The sequence below is a fragment of the Hydractinia symbiolongicarpus genome, chromosome 5 (assembly GCF_029227915.1).
Source record: "Hydractinia symbiolongicarpus strain clone_291-10 chromosome 5, HSymV2.1, whole genome shotgun sequence".
Taxonomy (NCBI): Eukaryota; Metazoa; Cnidaria; class Hydrozoa; order Anthoathecata; family Hydractiniidae; genus Hydractinia; species Hydractinia symbiolongicarpus.
The window spans coordinates 7,730,068-7,752,031 of record NC_079879.1 but is presented as its reverse complement, the minus strand read 5'-3'; the positions used below and the strand labels follow the sequence as shown (position 1 = coordinate 7,752,031).

The following is a 21,964-nucleotide window of genomic DNA, read 5'->3' as shown; positions in this document are numbered from 1 at the left end:
GCAGTATTATGCGATATTACGTTGGTATGGCCATCGACAGAAAATTTATGTGTTTTTTATGAATTATGAAGGTATTATGCAGTATTATGCGATATTACGTTGGTATGGCCATCGACAGAAAATTTATGTGTTTTTTATGAATTATGAAGGTATTATGCAGTATTATGCGATATTACGTTGTTATGGCCATCGACAGAAAATTTAAGTACTTTTTTTGAATTATAAAGTTATTATGCAGTATTATGCAGTATTATGCGATATTACGTTGTTATGGCCATCGACAGAAAATTTAAGTACTTTTTTTGAATTATAAAGGTATTATGCAGTATTATGCAGTATTATGCGATATTACGTTGTTATGGCCATCGACAGAAAATTTAAGTACTTTTTTTGAATTATAAAGGTATTATGCAGTATTATGCAGTATTATGCGATATTACGTTGGTATGGCCATCGACAGAAAATTTATGTGTTTTTTATGAATTATGAAGGTATTATGCAGTATTATGCGATATTACGTTGTTATGGCCATCGACAGAAAATTTAAGTACTTTTTATGTATTATGAAGGTATTATGCAGTATTATGCAGTATTATGCGATATTACGTTGGTATGGCCATCGACAGAAAAAATATGTATTTTTTATGTAACGACAGAGAGTATTATGAAGGTATTATGCAGTATTATGCGATATTACGTTGGTATGGCCATCGACAGAAAATTTATGTATTTTTTATGAATTATGAAGGTATTATGCAGTATTATGCAGTATTATGCGATATTACGTTGGTATGGCCATCGACAGAAAAAATATGTATTTTTTATGTAACGACAGAGAGTATTATGAAGGTATTATGCAGTATTATGCGATATTACGTTGGTATGGCCATCGACAGAAAATTTATGTATTTTTTTTGAATTATGAAGGTATTATGCAGTATTATGCAGTATTATGCGATATTACGTTGGTATGGCCATCGACAGAAAATTTATGTATTTTTTATGAATTATAAAGGTATTATGCAGTATTATGCAGTATTATGCGATATTACGTTGGTTATGGATTATTGACAGAAAAAATATGTATTTGTTATATAGAGAGGATGTCGGATAATGCGGTTTCATTTGTCGGGTCCATTTGGTTGGAGAAGTATGACTGAACGTCTGTCGGACTTTTAATATCGATAAAGTATGAAGGGTACTAGTTATGTTGTACGTCGTGTGTCGGGACCACTTAGCCCGGTGCTAAATGAAGTCGTTCCCTGGAACGCGCCCCGTCTTAAGACTGGCCAGGCCAATCTTCCGACAGTTACAAATGGGTGGCCAGTCTTAAGACTGGACTGCCCAATTTATGGACGTACACATAAAATTGAAACTACTCAACCATATTAGCATAGTCTATAAGGTTTTTCTTCTATAGACTATATTAGCTAGCTGGCTAAACATCTCATCCAATGAAATTAACAGCTAACTAATAATATGGTTGAATACGATTTTTCTGATTCATTTTATTTTTAAAATTTAGCCACTACTCTACAAGCTGTATATAAATGGTAAATGTATAACACGTGCTCTAGCAGCTACCTAGCTAGCTAGCTACGATTTTCACTCTACTGTGTCCAAAAACTGACTGGGTCAATTCAACAGTACCCAAAATATGATGTTTTAATGTGCCTGAGAATGTTTGTTGGGACTTGCAAAAGACAGAGCTTGTGTGGTACATCCCTTCTTTAAAATCTAAAAGGTGCCAAAGATGGGCCTAACATAGTCTTTTGCCCAATCTTGTGACGCCCTGACCAATCTTAAGACTGGCCGGCTAGTCTTAAGACTGGACAATTTTATGTTCAAAGATTGGGCAGCGTCCTAAGATTGGGCAGAACACCGATACTCTCCCATCCACCAAACCCTAATAGCTCTTTATTTTATCATATGCGTCTATATTTATCTTTTCAACGTCCTGGCTACATTAACTTAAAAGGCATCAATAAACGTGTATCCGCTGAAGAGTTTTTCCCTTCATTGGGATGACTTAACAACACTTAACCCCTTATGCTTGTTCACACAGTGGCTTAAAAGCAAGGCTTTAAGAGCTCACACCACTGAGCTCATACTCGCACCGAGCTATACAGCTCAAAGATGTGAACCATGCCATGTTTCTTAGCTTACTAAAAAAAATCCAGATTAAGTAGTGAATTAACAAAAAGAGCAAAGTATCAAGAAACAGGGATGGAGGGAATATTGGTTATAACTCTTGTACTTTGTTTGTGCAGGATACAAGGGTTGGGTTCCCCTTGGTGGTGATTCAATGCAGGGGAGTAAATGTTACTATAGCCCCGGGGTAATCTAAGATATGTGAGGGAAATAGGTGAGATGGCACACTGTGTGGACTGTATGTTGCAGGGAGTTCTCTCTGGTAAAGAACCCTAACTGGGTCTGCTAGCTCAAAATGAGCAATAAACTTCTCTAGGACTTCTTATCTCTAAGCCACAGCCTATGGAAATAATAGACAAGGTATACCCCTTAATATTTGTGAGGCTAGCTGTATACACATCTATCTATCTACAGTTTTTTGTCCTTGCATAGATTGATGAAAAAAAACCCAGGTAAATTGAGCCCCTAAAACATTTCAAAATCTTTTTAATATTATGTGTATGATGTTACAGTATAGGTGAATTCCATGCATTTCTTTGCACCAAGGTATTGTAAGAACTGGATTAAAGTAAATCAGAAGGCATCAATCTACATTCCATAATAGTTTAAAACCACAAAAGATGTGTCCACATAAAGAAATCCCTAGGAAAGGCCTTTTTTCAACAAGCGCTAGCATCTTCATATAATATATATAAAAAATATATAAAATATATATAAAAAGTAAGACATCTGTAGAAAAGACAAGAGTAGACAGTTTGGAAAGCCTAGAAAAGTTGTGAATTTTAAAATTGGGTCACCAAAAGGTCACAGAAGTTTGCAAATTTCTGATGTCACAGAATTATGGTGAAAAAAATTTAGCCATTAACTTTATCCTTTTTTATTTAGTGTTATAGAAATGCTGTGTAAAACGATCTCTAAATTGAATTTTCTATTCCACCTTGGTTCTTGCAGAACATTAAGTGTTGGTGCCTATATAGGTGGCAAGAATCCGTACACTACCCCTGTAAGAAAAATCATTTTGAGTAATGAGTACAAAAAGAAACTTTTAAAGGTTAAAAGAGAAACAGCTGATGTGAAAGATTCTAATCATGACAAAGTTGATATTTTTTTTCACAATCGCAACCCAAGACATCTGGATTTATTGGGATTTAACAAACCTTCGGGTTTCACAACACTCCATGAATCCAGAAATTTTTACAATAAACTAAACTTGCAGATGACAAACTGTCACACAAAAGCTTATGTTGAAAATATCAATGGACAGATATTGTGTTATGCAAGCACCACAGAGCATTATATAGCTCGAAGATTGCACAGCACAACAGATGTGTGCGCAATTGTTAACATAGCAAGGATTTTAGCAGAGCGCCTGAAACAAGTTGGAGTTGTAAGAGTACATTGGTGCACCAGATTGGACCGAACAACAGAGAAAATTAGAGAATTTGAAGGAATTTTAAATAACAATGGAATAATTCTTTCAGAGGCTCCATTAAAAGTCTTGCAGGGAACCTCTCAAACCTTGCCACCTCCAAGACGAGAAAGACAATTGCCAGGACCAATGAGAAAATCTGTTAAGAACAGAGGGACTATTTTAAGAAAAGATAAAGATAGATAACACCTGTACATTGTTTAGCTTCTAAAATATTACCTGCTAGAGTTTTTTTTTTTCTGTGTTTGGTCATGTTTGTATCCTGTTTTGTGTGTATCTTTGTCTTCTGTATTTTCTGCAAAGAAGGATCTGTCATATTATTTGCTAGACTGTACTATGTTGTTTGATAAAACAGTGAAATGAACATTTGGGTTAATGACAAAAATTTATCTTCCATAAAATGTATATATACCATACTGTGTTTTATTTATTCATATTACCTTGTTTTATATTCATGTGTTAACTTGTTGATTCTCTTCTGGGTATGTATATACAGATTTTAAATTTAACAATTAACATCTCCACCTGCTGCTTATACATCAAAGAGTATTAACTTTGTTTCAGACTTGTGAGCAATGTTTTATTAAAAAAAATGTTAAAACTGACCAACAATGGATAATCTTCCAACAAAATTTGTTAGCCAACCATCCAATTCTTTGGTATGTCCACTCTGCTATAAGTTATTTAGTGATCCTGTGATATCTACCCACTGTGGGCATACGTTCTGTCGAAGTTGTGTGGAAAATCAACTAAAAACAAAAAGTCAGTTTGATTGTCCTACTGATAAAGTTACTATTCAAAAAAACGGCATAGTTTCAAATCGAGCTGTACATGGTCAGCTAGAGGATTTGTTGATTTACTGCCGACATGGCTTGTATCGTGTTGATTCTGAGGATGATTTCCAAATAGATCAAGATGGATGTAAAGAGTTTATTTCCTTGGGGCGTAGAAATGAACATGAGGATGTTTGTTTGGATGCATGGATCCCGTGTCCAAATAGTTCTAATCATTGTGGAAAGTTTCGAAAACGCAATTTTGAGGAGCATTTATCTTTGTGTCCGTACACACCTTGTGCTAACGCTAACATAGGTACTGTGACATGTCTTATTTTACTTAAGAGTACCCCCCCCCTTATTATTTCGAGGTCAAACTATTATCTGCATTCTGTAATGAATATGTAATGCAAATGCCTTAATAATTTTAACTTGTATATAAAGATATCAGAAAGCATTTTTATTGTTGTTGTACCAAAAAGCAATATTGAATAGTTGTAAACTAAGAAGCAATAATTAGATTCAGGATATATAGCAACCCTACTATTTTACAAAAAAAACCTATTTTGGTTAACCCTACCCTCTTTACTAAGAAAATTTCAACCCCATCCATTTTTTCAATATTTTGGAATATCAACCCTCCACCCCTTGTAAAAGGGACTATGGACTTGTGTTGCTTAAAATGTGAAGTTACACTACTATGTTTTACGAAAGCGTATTTACACAGAAATTCAGTCAATTTAATTTTTTTTTTTCAAACTACTGTAAAATTGACTTTAAATAAGGAAATAAATAAATAAATACAGATGAGTATTATATTCTGTTTTAAAGGGTGTGCATTTCATGGAACTCATCAAGAATTGAAGTTGCACAGCTGCAAGTACTCTGCTAATGTTGACTGGGACCAATTAGCAAATATGGATGTAAGATTATAATCTCTTGAAACAGGGTGTCCACACCTCCTAAAATCTCCTACATAACCTAAAAAAGAAGATCCTTGTATAACTTAGAGTCAAAATATTGATTTCTCCTAAAATCTCCTAAAATTGTTTATGTTAACATCCATTATTATTTTAAAATAATTTTTTGAGTAAGTTTTTTGGGACAAATAATTAAGCATATATATATGTTTATCTTCTACCAGGACTGATAAATTAAAAATACATAACATAATTACTGCAATTTGAAATGAACAGCCTTTCTGACATTCAATAGAAAATATTTGAAACTCTTCATTTCCTCCTAAAAGTTTGGCAAAATTTTCTAAAATATACAACGTTTTATAACCGTCTTGTTAAAAGTTCTGGCTTCTTATTTAGCTTGAGAATTCCATGGATGGTTTGCAAGCTAAATGTCTTGTTAAAGCTGTGAGAAATTTGAATGAACGAGTTACATCTTTAGAAAAGGGCAAGGAAGAAGTTCTGTCATCAGTGGAAAAATGTAATAGGTAGGCTTATTAATTATGATCATACACAGTCATTAACTCTACCATGGTTTCTTATAAAGTCTAAATACTGTAAGAGATTGGTTTCTGCCTAAAGGCCTGGTTGTTTTGAAAATTATTCCAAGTTAAGTCTAAGCTATATTTTAATTTTTTTATAAAGCAATGTTATTAACTTGTCCATCAAAGTCGAGAAGCTTGCACACATCGTAGAACAAATGTGTATTTCACAAAATAATTTGATGCGTAGCCAAATGGCTTCTCAATCAGCATCGGATGTTGCTTTCTTTCCTGATTATCGTCGAACTGTATCAACTATTGGTTTGAACACATCTGGGTCTTTACGAACTCGTTCCTCTTCAGGTGGTGCTGGTGGGCATTCATTTAGGTTCTCTGAAAGAAAATACGAAACATGGAAAATGCCACTGTCTTTTAAATGTGTTGGAACTTTCAGGTACTTACTTAATTACTTTAGGTAATTGCTAACTTAGAAATTTAAACTGAATTAAATTATTAAAACTTAAAAAACTGTCACTAAGTAGTCGTTGGAGTTTACCATTACCTAACTAGTTCTTAGCCCATGGAAAAATCCAGAGGGAATCGTCCGTCATACATATTTTATTTCAAGCATTGTTTTTGTTTGCCGTTAACATAAAGTAATTGAATTTTATTGTGCAGTTTAAAAACATTTTTTAAAGGGCAGAATCTGACTATTTTTGTAGAGTAGGGTAAACGTTGTTTTCTAATTAAGTGTGCCTTTCCATAGTTGTTAGTGTCAATTAATATTTAGAGGTCATAATGGTGTGATTCGTGCATTGGCATCTAAGGGGCCTTACATCTTCAGTGGTGGCTCCGATCATTGCATCAAAGTTTGGGATATAAAAGATAAAGACTTGAAGAATTCAACTGGTTGCATTGCAACTTTAACTGAACATTCTGGTGATGTAGGTTTTACCGACTTTTTTTTTGGCCTATTTTAGGTAGTGAAATTAAACAGTATCTCTAAAAAAACTCAGATGAAGTGCACGTAATTAACGTTTTTCTTCAAGTCTTTTATCGAAGTCAATATGTATGCTGTTTCATCTTTTCCCATTGTTAAATTGAAAAGTAGTATATTTTGTATTTGGTTAGATAATAGTCTGGCAGGCAGTCTGAGGTACAAATTGTGACCTAATATGATAAGGGTGTCTGAAGTTGAAACACATCGATTTCTGTAGATGTTTAATTTAAAGACCTGGATAATAAAAATCAACTATTTAAGCACTATGTTATTAGCACTCTTGGACTTGTTTTCGTTATAAAATTAGATTGCGTGTGGAACTTCATTAAAATTAACCATAAAAAAATCAGGAAATTATATGTTATTTGGTAGATTTGCAGTTTAATTTTTTTGTTTGTATATTAAAAAGTACATATACATGTATTCTATAGTTTGTTGTTTCTTTTGCTCGAACTGCTAATTGTTTTTATTATAGGTTCATGCTTTGTGCACATGTGGCAGATTTTTATACAGTGCTGGCACTGATAAATCAATCAAAGTTTGGAATATTGACAATTTGCAGTTTCATATATCAAGAGAGGTAGTTAAGGGTCCTTTTGTTTTTGCGGGAGCATTTTAATAAGCTCATATCTCTCGACTTCTTTACAGGATGCTCATTCAGATGTGATAGGGGCACTCATCTCAACAGGAAAATACATATTTAGTGGTTCCTACTCGTCAATAAAAGTGAGTGTTTATAGTAGCATTGTACTGCAGAAGTTGTGCTTTCAAGGTATTGTTTACGTATGCTTGCTTTGTTATCTCAGGTGTGGAGAGTTTTGACACTAGAATTGTTGCATACCATCTCAGATATCCATCATTGGGTTCGAGCATTTGCCATTGATCCAAAAAAGGTAACTAAGTGTATAATTGCATTTTTCTTTGTGGCATAGCGTTTTAATATTAACAGTCGTCATGGAAAGATTTATTTTCCAACAACCTTTTAAGTGTCTGGCGACCATGGAAAGCCAGGGTAATCCGCGAACTATTGCCCAGACAACTCGGAAAACTTCTAATGGAAAATGAACATTCTGCTCATATATCCATTTTTTAGAAGATAGTGTACAGTGGTTCACACAACACCATTCATATATGGGCTGCAGATGAACCTTTTGCGTCGAAGGGAAATTTACCTCATTCACATGGTTCTGTGTATTCTTTAGCTGTGACTAATAAATTTTTGATATTAGGTGAGTTAAAGTAGACGTTCTTTTTAAAAAAAATGTGTGACACCTTTTATAAGCTTTTTGCTTATAAAAGTTTCTGCGCCGAAAGTATGCCGTAAAGAATATTTCGGCATAATACAAACAAAATAATTCGTTAGTATAATGAGAAATAATATTAACCCAAACCCCTTATAAAGAAAATAATTTAGGATTCTTTTTGCAGGTTTTTGAGATTTTTAAAAGGAGTTGCGAAATGAGCGAAATTTGAGACACTCATAATTAAGGGCATTTAGTGGTATTTGAATATTTTATCAGGCGCTACGATCCTTCACATGGCTATTTTGGTCACATAGCTGTTTTGGTCGCATGGGCTATTTTGGTCATGCTTCAATGTTGTTATACATTACTTAGCAAAACAGATAAAGTGGTGGGAAAGAGGAAGGGAGTGGGAAAGAGAAAGGGGGTGGGGTATATTAAACATAAATGACAAGCGTGATTTATTAGCAATAGTTTTTTAAAAATATTACCAGTCATTGTCATTGTTCAGTCATTGTCATTGTTCAGCAATTGTCCTTGTTCAGCCATTGTGATTGCTCAGCCATTGTCCTTGTTCAGCCATTGTCATTGTTCAGCCATTGTCATTGTTCAGTCATTGTCATTGTTCAGTCATTGTCCTTGTTCAGTCATTGTCATTGTTCAGTCATTGTCATTGTTCAGTCATTGTCATTGTTCAGCCATTGTCCTTGCTCAGCCATTGTCATTGTTCAGTCATTGTCATTGTTCAGTCATTGTCCTTGTTCAGTCATTGTCATTGTTCAGTCATTGTCATTGTTCAGTCATTGTCATTGTTCAGCCATTGTCCTTGTTCAGCCATTGTCCTTGTTCAGCCATTGTCATTGTTCAGTCATTGTCCTTGTTCAGTCATTGTCATTGTTCAGTCATTGTCCTTGTTCAGCCATTGTCCTTGTTCAGCCATTGTCATTGTTCAGTCATTGTCATTGTTCAGTCATTGTCTTTGTTCAGTCATTGTCATTGTTCAGTCATTGTCATTGTTTAGTCATTGTTATTGTTCAGTCATTGTCATTGAATAATACAGATATTTTAGGAACGAGTGAGTTTATTCTAGGTTACGTTTCGACAGTTAGCAATAGCATGGAAGCAACGGAGTGATTAAAATCTTTCCTTTTTCTAAAAGTTCGCTTTATGTTACACTTTTTTGACAGCTGTAGCTGTCAAAAAGGAACGTAAAATAAACTCGCCCATGACATGATGATATCCATATTATATATGATAAAATTCTTGCTTGGAAATTCGACATTAAAAAAATAAAACTAACTCGTTTCTCTGTTTACGTTGTCTACTTTAAGAGGAAAAAAATCCACGGGCAAAAATCACAACTATTGACTTTTCTCGCGAAAGTTTATGTGTTGGAGCATTGCAATTTAATAAATCGCGAAATCGCAGATAATTCTCGACTCGCCAAAAAAATTTGCTGCCTTTTTTCCCTGGTAAGGAATCTTCCTTTATTCTTTCACACCCTAAATCGTGATAAATTTTTCCCAAACTTCTTAAAAGTCATGATGAAATAACGACGACTGAAAAGAAATTGCTGAATTGTTTGTTTGTTTGACAAAAATATTCAACCGCAAAAGCTTTTTTCGCTAAATTTGCAAAAAAACGTGGTCTATCGCGAAAGTTTATGCCCGAAATTTCGCGAGTTTTTTCGCGAGATTTTCTTCTTGCAAAAGTAAGTGTAAAAGTGTTTACAGAGTGTATTTTTTTGTAACCGTTTATGCATAATTTTATTGAATAAAATATGATTAGAACCTCCTTTATTTTAGCGTTCGAAACGCACTTTGAAATGTTTTGCTCTCTTCGCCGTCCTCAAAATAAATTGTAATATAAATCCAGTATCTAATGAAAGTTAAATAAATTGAAGTTTTAAAACTTTCATTTAAAATTAAGCGAATCGAATATTTTGTTCAGCATGAAAACGTTGAATTCGTTTGCACTCTCCATGAGCCATATAAAATTTATTATATCTAGGTACGTATAATCAAAATACGCATTTGTATGACGTCAGCACGCATCAATACGTTAAACTTTTAAACGGCCATCTTGGAATTATTAACGATCTCGTGACATCACCAAGTGGAAATTTTTTGTTTACAGCATCTTATGACCACACTATTCAGGTAAATGCAAATTTGAATTGGGCGCCTACCGAAATTAATTTTTGCGTAAGAATTGTAGACCGAAACAAATGTTTTTTTTGTAGTTTTCTCACAGCCCCCACTACCCCCCCCCCCCCCCCCCTCCAGGTGGCCCCCACTTAAAATCTCCAAATAAGCTAAAATTTGAACGCAAAAATTAATTCCTCCTAGAATCTCCTAATGCTGTCATTCATTTTTTTCAAACAGTAAATTTTTTGTTTTTAGGTTTTATGAATAATATTTACATAATTACTGCAATTCAAAATGATCAGCAGCTCAGACATTAAAACAAGGAAAAGTTTGATTATTAGTAACTTCATTTTCTTCTAAACTTTTAGCGAAATTTTCTAAAATGCAGAATGGTTTTTATACGTTTTTCAGTGTTTCTCCTAAGATTGGATCCTAAAACCTCCAAAATTACAAAGTGTGAAATCTGTGGCCACCCTGATATAGCAACAATATTTTAAAATGTCACCAGGCATGATACATTGTGGTAAAAAGTAAAATATAAAAAACAAGTCTTAAATAGCATAAGCTTTTCGGTAAAAATCATCCTCAGTGCATACATAGCTCCCGTTAATGACATTTTTCGCGAAAATTAATCTCACTAAGCAAACACGAGCGCCTATTCGATGGATCGCGTTTTAGACATGTAAATTTACATCACTCTATATATGAGAGGATAATTTTTTTTGTTTAGTTGTGGGACATGATCAAACAACTTCCAGTTCAAGTTTTGAGTCGACATGAGGGTAGTGTGAATTGTATGACTTTACGTGGAGATATGCTGTTCACTGGATCTGAAGACAAAGAGATTAAAGTAAGCCGCCTTGTTTGTGGGTTTTGTTTGTTTTTATCTTGTTTTCTATTTATTTATTTTTTACTTTTTTTTTTGTGTCGAATTTTTTAAGAAATCCCCAAATGTAATACAGGCTTGGTTAAAGTTGCCACAAATACTAATTAACAATTTTAGTGTTTTTTAGAAATCAATTTGTATATGGTATGTACTACGGAAAGTCAGAATTTTTATATTTATCCTGTCTTCGTGGCTCTAACTTTTAAACAAGTGCATCGACATTTTCTTGTTATTTCTTATTGTTTATCTGTTTGATTTTGCAGGTTTACGTGTTTTTCCAAGGACTCGCTTCAAAAAATTTAATGGTGGCGTAAAGTTCGCAAGAACATAACTCAAGCGGCGTCTCACTTTTAGTGTTTTGAACACAATCACATGTTGATGAACGGAAATGGGTTTGTTTTTAAACGTTTCTGCATAATATCAAGTTGCAAAGAAAAAAACTCGATTGCCCGTCAAGGAAACAAATCAACTTGGTCACCACTACTTTTTGATACTACTTGGGTTCAATTTAAATACCCGCCCTGGCATAAATCTTATTCTCCAATAAACGCCAACGTCGCCCAGCGTTTAAATCCACTCCAAATTAAAATACACATGCTGCTTTTAAATAGGGACAATAGATTTTACACGATATACAATGCATTTGTGGAAATTGTAGTGTTAACCTTCCAGATGCTAAGGTCTCAGTTCTGTGAGCCATTGCATCACATTTTCCGGTCCTATCGTTGCACAGGGTCATTGGTCTGGCTATCTACAAATTTTCTCGCGTCTAACGAAATCAAAAAAACAGTTGTTTTCTGTGGGAACATTACAGTGTGTATTGTATTTTTATTTTCTTGTATTTCGCAAGAAGCCTCACTGTTTATACATCTGAAGCTTTGTTTGTAGTACTATTTTATTCAAAATCATTGTTAATTAATAACTTTATTTAAGCATGTGTTTATTTTGAATTTATGTTTTATACGAATCCAATTCAAAATGTTGGAGTTTTTATTTGTCAATCAATATTTGCTCTCGACTAATATAACTTTTTCACGGACAACCAATTTAAACGTGTAACAAAACGAGTTATACATAATGTGTTAACTGGGTCTACGTTTAAGGAACGTTTCAACCTCTCCCCAGGGCTTTATTTTCTTTGTATTCATTTCGATATAAAAACCGAACAACCCCTGTGTACGAGGTCGGTAATATTTGACTTTTCCAACGGACGTTATTTTCATCTTGAACTTTCTAGAAAATTCTTATTTTGCTATTAAATATTTTGATACGCAACGTGCTATATTTTACAATATTTATTCAAAGATTTGCCGCTCTGTAAGTTAGTAGGATAGTCTTTTGGTTGTAATAATCCGTGAAAACAACACAAGACCTCTGTGAAGTACAAAATTCTGTCAACCTCACCTAGTGGGTGGAATATAATAAAATGATAGGACATCAACCTCGTTCACAGCACTTTGCGCCTTGACACTTTCTGGTGCAAAACAACAGCATTTCTAACAAGATTTATAAAATTGTGCGAAAAAAAACCCAACCCTTGGAACTCGTGCTTTTTTGTATGTTACTTCGGCTTTTTGTGTAGGATAAAAAAAAGGCTAATCTAAAAATACAATGACGTATACAATTTCTCTGATTAAAGAAAAAAACATGAAGCAAGTATCAGATATTATTTCGTCGACATTCGACAGTTAAATCAGAATATCTACATGAGGAAGAACAGGAAAATAGGGCAGCGAAAAAGCACAGTTGTCTCCCGCCCTCTAATTTTTGACGACAAAATGACGTCATTGTAAACTATGTACTTGTTTAATCAAGAAAGCTAGCCTCGCTTGTTCAGCTTTCTCTCCCCAGGGCACACCCGTGTAAGATTCAACGCGCTTTGTGCTGTTCCATGTACGAATGTGAGTGGATTCGATGAGTAACAAACCTTGACGACGAATTCACCATTTATCACGTTTTCAAAACTAGTTTTGTGAGGTGAGTTGTTAGTGCGAATTTTTGTATAGCACGGATACTACATGTGTAGCGATGCACCTATTTAATTCACCTACACTTTTATGAATTCCTGTGTGTATAAGAAATTGAATAATAACTTTATTGTCGTCAAGATGATAAATTTCTGATCTTAAGTGTCTTTTAAAGCTTTTGGTTGTTGATAAGATATCTTCCCCAAACGGTGCCAGCTATAGACAAAATGCAAATTTTTACAGGGATTAAAAATGCACTCGAATTGGACTCAAATTTCTTTGATCATTGCAGTCTGTATTTTTTTCTTGTGCATGGGCCATTGTTCTTAACGCAAGATCAAAATATTAGCTATGCGCCAAAACTCATCTAACTATATACTATATCATATTCGGAAACTATTTTTATGAAAAAATTGGAAATACTTTCTGAATAGGAACTGTATATTCGTACGCACTTTAATATGACATAAAGTGCGTATTAATAGTGCGTAGCGCTATTCATACGTAGAAAAAAGGAAAAAGAATCCTAACCCTAACCCTAAAGCACTTTACGTACGAATAGCGGATGAACATATACGTACTCAAAAATGGGCAAAAGTGCGTACGAATATACACTACGTTCTGAATACAGAGTCCCAAATTCCATTTTTCCCTTTCATGCAAGTGACCTTGGGCTTCGGTATTATAATTTTTTGACAAATAAACCCAACTAATAAACATATAAATATTATATGGAACAGTACATCAGGGGTTCCCTACTACTGGAGTTAAATTAATTATTAAATTTACCCCCTTTTCAGAGCTCTTAGTCTGAAACAATTTTCTGTTTATAGAAAAAAAAATAGAAACTCTTTCTCTTTTTATAGAGTTTTATCTCTACCTTATCCCTGACTGATTAGGGCATTAAGAAACCATTAACAATTAGGTTATATTTAGTCTTAGTTTTAACAGCAAATACTTTGGTCCTGGTTAACATCATCAATTTTCAAGAGTTTGACTGTAATATGTTTATTCCATAAAGCATCAAACTTGTGCTAGTATATTTATAAACTTGAGAAATTAGCATGTTTTCCATAAATTTCAAGTATGTTGGTCATTTTTGTGGAAATAATCAGAAAATTTCAAGCATGTTACCCTGGATCTGAAAATAGACTGTTAGGGGGGGAGGTGTAACTGCAACCTTCTGGTAGCAATATTTTTTAATTGTAAAACATCGATTGTGAAAGCAAAAATGAGCAATTTAAAACAAAAAGTATATAAATGTTTCCTTTCACTATTTAAAAATTGCTGTTAACATTTTAAAAACAGTTGCTCCAATTGTTTTGTCAATTGAAGAATATATCTACAATTAAATCCATGATAAAATGTCTGTTCTGCCTGTAAGTGCAGCTTTGCAGACTTGCTTTATCCGTGCTCCGTTGGTGTTCACCTCTGCATTAGTTCAGAACCGCTTGGCTGGATTTCGTATGTAACACCTGGTTACCAACGACGAAGGGGCCATGCAAGAGAGATTTATCTCTACATAATTCTTTTAACTAAGTCAGGAGTCGGTGAGTTAGCTAGGATGGTCAAGTTGGCTATGAATAGGTTTGCTCGTGGATTAAAAAGAACAGGACTATTTAATAATTCTGAGATCTGAAAGTGTTCGACCAAAACGGAAATCTATCAGACGTTTTGTCCGACCAAACTGCAAATGTAGCGGACATTTTGTCTGACGAGTCTTCAAAAATAATTTCGAGGGCTGCCATCGCACCGTACAAAATGGATTTTATAGGTTGGTTTTAAAAACTCAATATTTATTTTTCAGGCGTGCGATTAATCACACGTCTGAAACAATTTAGGCGTGTGCCAAGGCGTGCGCGTGTGATTGCACGCCTCTCCTGAAAAAGACTGAAGGATGAAAAATATTGATCAAATTAGGCAGGAGGTTTTCTTATAGATAAGCAAATGACCATAAAACTATGAAAGGACTCAAATGTTGTCCAAGACAGGCGACCATCTTATATGATGTGAATATCGTGTTTTGTGAGTACAGATTTTACCTACTTTTTAAATCAGTGAGAAGGTTACCTTCAGTCTTTCTTTTATAAATAAAGGAGAGGTGACTCACACGCCTAAGTATCGATTTACAAATATGAGACTTGTTATTTACAGCATATCAAGACGTGTGATTGTGAGGAAGGTTATGTAGTTGATAGAAACAGAGCCAAACAACTCTCAACGATTAAACCCTAAACACTTTGGCAGCTTTTTTTCCAACATTTTTTTTTCTAAAGGAAAGTCAAGGTATAAAATGATTTTGGAATTGAGCTTAAAAAGTTGGTTAAAAGTCTTCTTAATTTTTTTAAAAAGCTTTTTTCGTTCTCACCATATTTGCATTTAAGAATTTTAAATTTAATTATGCTGCATAAATTATAATGTCATATTTAAAGGGATCCAAAGGTATAAATGATTTTGGGCTTATATTATAGAGCTTAAAAATTTGGTTAACAAGTCTTTTTAAATTTTTTAGAAAACTCTTTTCGTTCACAAGATGTTCACATTTAAAAGAATTTCATATTTAACTATGCTCCATAAATTATGATGTCATATTTATGTAATAGCAAATTATAACATTTTCTGGGTCATTTGAATGCACATACCTTAACAGGTTTAAAATTACTGATGACAGAAAATATCAAAATTTGCTATTACTTAAATATGACATCATAATTTATGCAGCATAAATAAATCTGAAATTCTTTAAATGTGAATATCTTGGGGAATGAAAAGACCTTTTTAAAAAAATTAACCAACTTTTAAAGCTCTAAATATAAATCCAACATCATTTTATACCTGAGGTTCCCTTTAAGTTCGTCTAATTTTGGTGTCTAAAATAGAGAGATGTAGTTTTAAAATGTTTAAAAAATGTATTAATTCTTTATCTTAGGATCTTTTGAGGGTTTTAGCAAGAAAGAACTTGTATTTTTATGTGAAACACTCACAAATACACAGAAGAACAAAAAATTCCATATTTTAATTTGTGTATTTTGCATACTTTTTCAAGCACTTTCCTGCTGGACTTATTAATGGCCAAATATATTATTGTTTTCGAAAGTATTTCCTGATGTACTTAGTTAAACTTTTATAGCAAAAAACTTAGCAATTATTTGTTTCAACACTAAAAGTTTGGTTGAGGGAGTTAATTCAAAGTTGTAGCAATCACGAAAAGTTATTATGTAATAAATGTCTCCTGTGTATTCATGTAGTAGGAAGCTCATTAACCTTGTAATAATAAGTTGAGTATTGTTCATTGATTGTGTATCAATTTTGACATTGGTCTGTAATGTGTCACTTTGTCTGTCAGTGAGAAAGTTTTAATTTATTTTTTGAATGGTTGTCGATGTTGGTTGTACTTATTACTATTTTTATGTTACTTAATTTTTTTTAATCAACTTTTTACTACTAAAACTTTAACTTCTTAAAATTTATTATATTTAAAGTTTTTTCTCTTGCACTTAAATCTGTGAAGTTGAATTTCTAATTTTAGATATTTTATAATTTTTTAATAAATTCAAGTTTTCATAAAAATTAAAAGCAACAGTATATACTCTTACATAAAGCATAAGTCTTTCGAAGAGCTTGTAGGCAACCCTTAAAAGGTAGACAGTGAAAATAAATAATTTCAGAACAAACTTTAAACTTTGTGACTTTTAGTATTTAAATCAATTGATATTAGCCAATTTAAAAGTAGGATTTATTTAACTTTTCAGTTGACAATTTTTGTTTGAACGAAACATTTCGTTAAAAATCACGATTATTTCACCTAAATGATTGTTTTATAAAGTCATAAGTGAGTGAATGTATGTGCAAAAATAGTATTTAGCCATTGATGGGAGAGAAAAAGTATCAGTATCTTGTTATGAATTGCATATTTCCTAAAACTTTGTCCACTAAAATTAGTAAGCTAGAACTTTACCCTCCATATTTGGTCAAGAATGTTAGCTACTCTGCCTAAATTAAGATTGAATTATGATAAGATGTTGTCCTGTTGGAAATTAAGTTCATAACAAAGTTAGGTATATTAAAACTGCTTTAAATTATGCTTGTAAACAAATTATATACCTGACTTTAACTTGTGATTGACGAGCATTTGTATTTTCAAATTGAATTTGCATTTGATTTCTTTTTTGCCTATCACAAGCACAGAAACAAAACAATATGACAAGTGATGTTGCCAACAGCAACGAAGTTTTATTGTGTAGGAAACAAAGTGTGATGGCATAACTGTAAAAATAACTTCTGATTAATCCCTAGTAGTTTAGCCTGTAATTGCTTGCAGGAAGATACACAACTTTATAACTGTTTTTATTTCCCTTTTAGATTATATACACATAAGAAAGTCAACATGGTGAAGGCTGTAAGTATTTATATCCATATATGGTGATCATATGTTATTATTCTCCACGGGGGAGTGTCTTTTCTACAAATTGTTTTTTTTTTCAAGTATACACTTTTAGACATCATTTTTATATTTGTATCTTTCTTAAACATGTGTTACTGCGATTGAATACAAAGAAAACTGAAAAATTACTTTAATTTTTTTACTAGCAATGTGGTTGCTATGGTGATTTGCTTATTTTGTTTAAAAAGTTTAAATTTACACTTGCATATAGAAAGAGTTAATTGTTTGCAACCTTTATAAAAGTGTTTTTTTAATACTTTAATGTTTTATGAAGAAGAAGTAAAGTGGATTTAAAAGCTTTTAACAGTTGGAGAGAATTGTATTTTTCTAAAACAGAGTTCTGTTTTTGTGTTCAGATACGTAAACCGAATTTGAATCGAACTTTTTTGTAAATTATTAAAACATGTCTGGTTTTAACGTAGTAAAGGCGCAATCCTCTAAGGATGCAAAAGGCAAACAGGTATATAGTTTTATGCAAAAAAAAGGTTTTCCATTTCTGGGTGTGGCTGAAATTATTTTTAGGTTCTAAACTCTGTTATTTCTTCTTATTTTAGATCAATGTTCGCGTCACCACAATGGACGCCGAGTTGGAGTTTGCCATCCAACCAAACACAACTGGCAAACAACTGTTCGATCAAGTCGTAAAAACAATTGGTCTACGAGAAATCTGGTTCTTCGGACTTCAATATACAGATACAAAGGATTACTCGGCCTGGCTGAAACTGAATAAAAAAGTTACTGCTCAGGAAATTAAAAAAGAAACACCTATGCAGTTTAAATTTCGGGCTAAATTCTTCCCTGAGGATGTTTCTGCCGAATTAATTCAAGAGGTCACACAAAGATTGTTTTTCTTACAAGTCAAAGATGGTGTACTGACCGAAGAAATTTACTGTCCACCAGAAACATCAGTCCTCTTGTCATCGTATGCCGTTCAAGTGAAATATGGCGACTTCAAATCTGATGTACATAAGAAAGGATACTTAGCCAACGATCGCTTACTACCAGATCGAGTTCTTAAACAGCATCAAATGTCTAAAGAACAGTGGGAAGAAAGGATAATGTCTTGGTGGGGTGAACACAAGGATATGCCAAGGTATGTGTACAAACATTAAGTATGAACTTGCTACAAATATTGGTACGTTGCTGAATTGCCTTTTCTACTATCTCTACCCGTGCATTGTCTGTTCTTGCGCCAAAACTAAGTGGTGCTACGGAACGCACGAAATATCGATATTTACATGGGGCGAATTTCCGTAGGTCTATTTACATATACAGACATTTTTTCAAGCAACCTGACGCGAAAATATAATATCTAATATCGTAATATCTAAACAACCTTGTGTAAACGATATTGATCACAAGCAACTAATTATTTTTGAGTTGCGGTTTTAAAAATACATTACCAGGCTGTGTACATTCCTGATTTTGACCTAAATAATTATTTACTCTTGATGTTAAGGGTAAACTAATTATTGGTAGAGTTTTGTCACTTAGTGCTCAGCAACTTTTCTATTAAATGGAAGACAATCGTTTAGCAATTTAAGTACCAGGTCGAAAGTTAGTGAAAAAAATACGTCTTTTTAGAGAAGACGCGATGATGGAGTATTTGAAAATCGCACAAGATTTAGAAATGTACGGTGTCAATTATTTCGATATCAAAAACAAACGTGGAACAGATTTGTATCTCGGGGTCGATGCATTGGGTTTAAATATCTATGAACACGGGGACAAACTCACACCGAAAATTGGTTTCCCATGGAGTGAAATCCGAAATATTTCCTTTAACGACAAAAAGTTCGTCATCAAACCCATCGATAGAAAAGCACCGGTAAGAAATTTTCACTGTCGCCCCCATTTTTACGCCAATCAGAACAGGTTGTTTCCGCATAACGTTTCGATCGCATCTATATTTTGTAGTAAAAATTAATGCTGTCTTTTTTATTAGGATTTCCTGTTCTACGTTCCTCGTCTACGCATTAATAAGCGAATTCTTTCCTTATGTATGGGTAATCATGAGTTATACATGCGACGAAGAAAACCAGACACCATCGAAGTCCAGCAGATGAAGGCTCAAGCTCGTGAAGAGAAACAGTCGAAGCAACAAGAAAGACAGCAACTTGCCAAAGAAAAACAAGCGCGTGCTGATGCCGAAAAGGAGAAAATTGAATTGGAAGAGCGCTTAAGAAAATTTGAAGAAGAAGCTCGTCTGGCACAAGAAGCATTAGATAAATCTAAGAGGGAAGCCGAGAAATTGGAAGAACAGAGGCAAAAGGCTAAAGAAGAAGCTGAAGAAATGCATCGCTTGAAAGAGCAAGCTGAGGCCGAACAAAAACGTCTTGAAGAAGAAGCTGCTCATGAACGTATGGAAAAAGCTGAATTTGAAGCTCTTGCTGCAGCAGCTGCGGAGGAGAGTGCACGGCGTGCCGCAGAAGCGGAAGAGAAGCAGCGTGAAGCTGACCGCCTTCATCAAGAACTGGTGGAGTCTCAACAAAGAGAGGAGGAGCAAAAACAGGAATTGTTAAAGATAATTGCTACGCCCCCCGCTGCTATGATTCATACCGATGAACAGGAATCAGAAAGCACCCAACATGCTGCCGATCTCGAGGACACCTCAGTTGACCAAAGAGAACTTAATTACACATCTGAACAAGACAAGAATGAGAGATTAAGGCTGCAACTGAAGGTATTTTCAGAAGCGGCTTCGTTTCTTTTGTTGTTTGGTGCACCAAAAGTTTTTATTGGCGCGTCAAGGTTTACTTGACGAAATTTGAAGAATGTTCTGAAAATAATGCTAAAGCCCGATCATAAGACCTTTTCAACAGTTTTTAAGAATCACTGTATGAAAAAATGCTTAAATTATCGATTTTTAAGTCACGAGTCTCAAATCAAAAAGGACGATTCTCATTTCTAATAATCTAATATTAGCCTACGTTTAACATATATCCTGCAATTTTTTAGGCGCTTGGTAGCGAACTGAATCAAGCCCGAGATGAAACCCAGCTGACTAGAGAGGACGTATTACACGAAGGAAATTTAAAAGAAGGTCGTGACAAATACAAGACCTTGAAACAGATCCGACAAGGAAACACGAAACAACGTATTGACGAATTTGAAGCATTGTAAATGTCTGGTGTGGACAAAGGAATAGTATATTTTAAACTGACAATAATACATAAAAAAGGAACGTACATTATAAAAAAATAGTTGATAGTTTTTCTATGGAAAGGAATGCATTTTTTAGTAACTCTTTCGATCTAATAAAGTATTGTAGGATGTTGTTTTTAAAGTGTGATTGCTTTGACATTTCCATCCTTCATGTTTTGCGCAGTAAAAGTCAGTATAAGTATTCCTTCATAGTTATATATATTTAATATTTTGTTTTTCTTTCTCTTTACTTTATTACATTCTTCTGTTTTTGTCACAGCGTAACTGTTTCTTATTAAACATGGCGAAGACTATGTTTCCGATTCGTATGTTCTGTTTTTTTGTGCTGTTGTGTCATCGCGTGTCGTATAAAAAACGTTTTGCCAGTTTTTCCTAGAGTATTTATTTTATGAAAGTAGAGAGTTTTAGTTTTTTTCTTCTTCGCAATTCCTCAAAATCATGCTTGACGCTTAAAATGAAAATTATTGAATTATTTGAACCTACTCTGATTTGTAATAAAGGTTTTTTCAAAAGAATTTTTCAGATTATATTTTCATTGACGATTATGGTGGCTTTGGTATTAGTTTTCTGAAAGAAAGTGTTCTTTAGTTATTCACGAGGGCTTCTATACAGTACAATTCTCATAATTAACTTAGGGACAGGGTTGAATTAGGTTTTTTATAATTTGAAATTTTCCTAAACCTTTTTTTCGGGGGCCTTCTTTTTAACATATTCTAAATTAACAAAAATTTAAAAAAACAAATTATTCTTCGTTAGGGTTGAAAAGAATGTTTGCAACGTTGCAACATTTCTTGCATCGATTTGTTACACAACCTGTTTCCAATAAAATCCTAATGGGTGACGGTTGTACAACATATGTCCACTTTGTAAGAATGGAAACCGATCTTAAGTGACGAAATTTTTAGGAAGTGATTTTTCTTTAGGTCTGCAATGTTAGATCTCAAGTTCAAGGTCAACTTTTGATTGCATTAATGATAATTATATATATTTCCCTCAACCTCGAACCCAGGGCCTGTAGCGATTTTTGACATGAAGAAGAATTTCACCTTATACCAAAAACGCTACAGGCCCTGGGTTCGAGGTTATATATCCCTTTCAATACATTTATCTCTTTACATTACGTAATGTGTGCTTTCGTAGTGAACAAAGATTTGATGTCGTGTCATCGAGTGAACCATAAATGCAATATTGTAAGGTCATGGGAAATGTTCCGTCCAAAACAAGAAACAAGGACAACCGTTTCTTTTAAAAAGAGACTGGTCAATGAATCAGAGGTTTTTAGAGAAATGGGGGTATTGTGACGAACTGAATCTTCTTCCA

General features: G+C 33.7%; 3 protein-coding genes across 4 annotated transcripts; all 3 read left to right on the top strand.

Annotated features, from left to right (window-relative positions):
- Positions 1-3,012: 3,012 nt before the first annotated feature.
- LOC130644528 (39S ribosomal protein L18, mitochondrial-like) lies at positions 3,013-3,807 on the top strand. The gene has a single exon (XM_057450175.1). It carries the CDS (start codon positions 3,047-3,049, stop codon positions 3,764-3,766), a length of 720 nt encoding a protein of 239 aa, XP_057306158.1. The 5' UTR covers positions 3,013-3,046; the 3' UTR covers positions 3,767-3,807.
- A 156-nt stretch (positions 3,808-3,963) lies between these two features.
- On the top strand, positions 3,964-12,064 carry LOC130644526 (E3 ubiquitin-protein ligase TRAF7-like). The gene is made up of 12 exons (XM_057450171.1): positions 3,964-4,669; positions 5,185-5,276; positions 5,673-5,800; positions 5,958-6,248; positions 6,585-6,738; positions 7,270-7,374; positions 7,443-7,520; positions 7,601-7,687; positions 7,888-8,023; positions 10,046-10,194; positions 10,913-11,032; positions 11,332-12,064. The coding sequence occupies exons 1-12, from the start codon at positions 4,192-4,194 to the stop codon at positions 11,380-11,382; spliced, it is 1,869 nt and encodes a 622-aa protein (XP_057306154.1). The 5' UTR covers positions 3,964-4,191; the 3' UTR covers positions 11,383-12,064.
- Positions 12,065-12,892: 828 nt separating this feature from the next.
- Positions 12,893-21,187, top strand: LOC130644527 (radixin-like). Of its 2 annotated transcripts, XM_057450174.1 has the most exons (6): positions 12,893-13,045; positions 17,398-17,434; positions 18,034-18,572; positions 19,064-19,307; positions 19,425-20,162; positions 20,438-21,187. In XM_057450174.1, the coding sequence occupies exons 2-6, from the start codon at positions 17,423-17,425 to the stop codon at positions 20,600-20,602; spliced, it is 1,698 nt and encodes a 565-aa protein (XP_057306157.1). In that variant the 5' UTR covers positions 12,893-13,045; positions 17,398-17,422; the 3' UTR covers positions 20,603-21,187. The 2 variants fall into 2 exon arrangements, with proteins under 2 accessions (XP_057306157.1, XP_057306156.1); XM_057450173.1 differs by lacking the exons at positions 12,893-13,045; positions 17,398-17,434 and adding an exon at positions 17,590-17,939.
- The last annotated feature ends 777 nt before the right edge of the window (positions 21,188-21,964 follow it).

What these genes read in the sequence shown, in the direction of transcription:
- LOC130644528 (XM_057450175.1), top strand. Translation starts at nt 3,047, where the DNA reads ATGCTGTGTAAAACGATCTCTAAATTGAATTTTCTATTCCACCTTGGT.
- LOC130644526 (XM_057450171.1), top strand. Translation starts at nt 4,192, where the DNA reads ATGGATAATCTTCCAACAAAATTTGTTAGCCAACCATCCAATTCTTTG. An exon ending in TTGTGCTAACGCTAACATAG is followed by an intron (nt 4,670 to 5,184) that starts GTACTGTGACAT and finishes TCTGTTTTAAAG; the next exon opens with GGTGTGCATTTCATGGAACT. An exon ending in AGTTTCATATATCAAGAGAG is followed by an intron (nt 7,375 to 7,442) that starts GTAGTTAAGGGT and finishes ACTTCTTTACAG; the next exon opens with GATGCTCATTCAGATGTGAT.
- LOC130644527 (XM_057450173.1), top strand. Translation starts at nt 17,883, where the DNA reads ATGTCTGGTTTTAACGTAGTAAAGGCGCAATCCTCTAAGGATGCAAAA. An exon ending in GAACACAAGGATATGCCAAG is followed by an intron (nt 18,573 to 19,063) that starts GTATGTGTACAA and finishes ACGTCTTTTTAG; the next exon opens with AGAAGACGCGATGATGGAGT. An exon ending in CCATCGATAGAAAAGCACCG is followed by an intron (nt 19,308 to 19,424) that starts GTAAGAAATTTT and finishes CTTTTTTATTAG; the next exon opens with GATTTCCTGTTCTACGTTCC.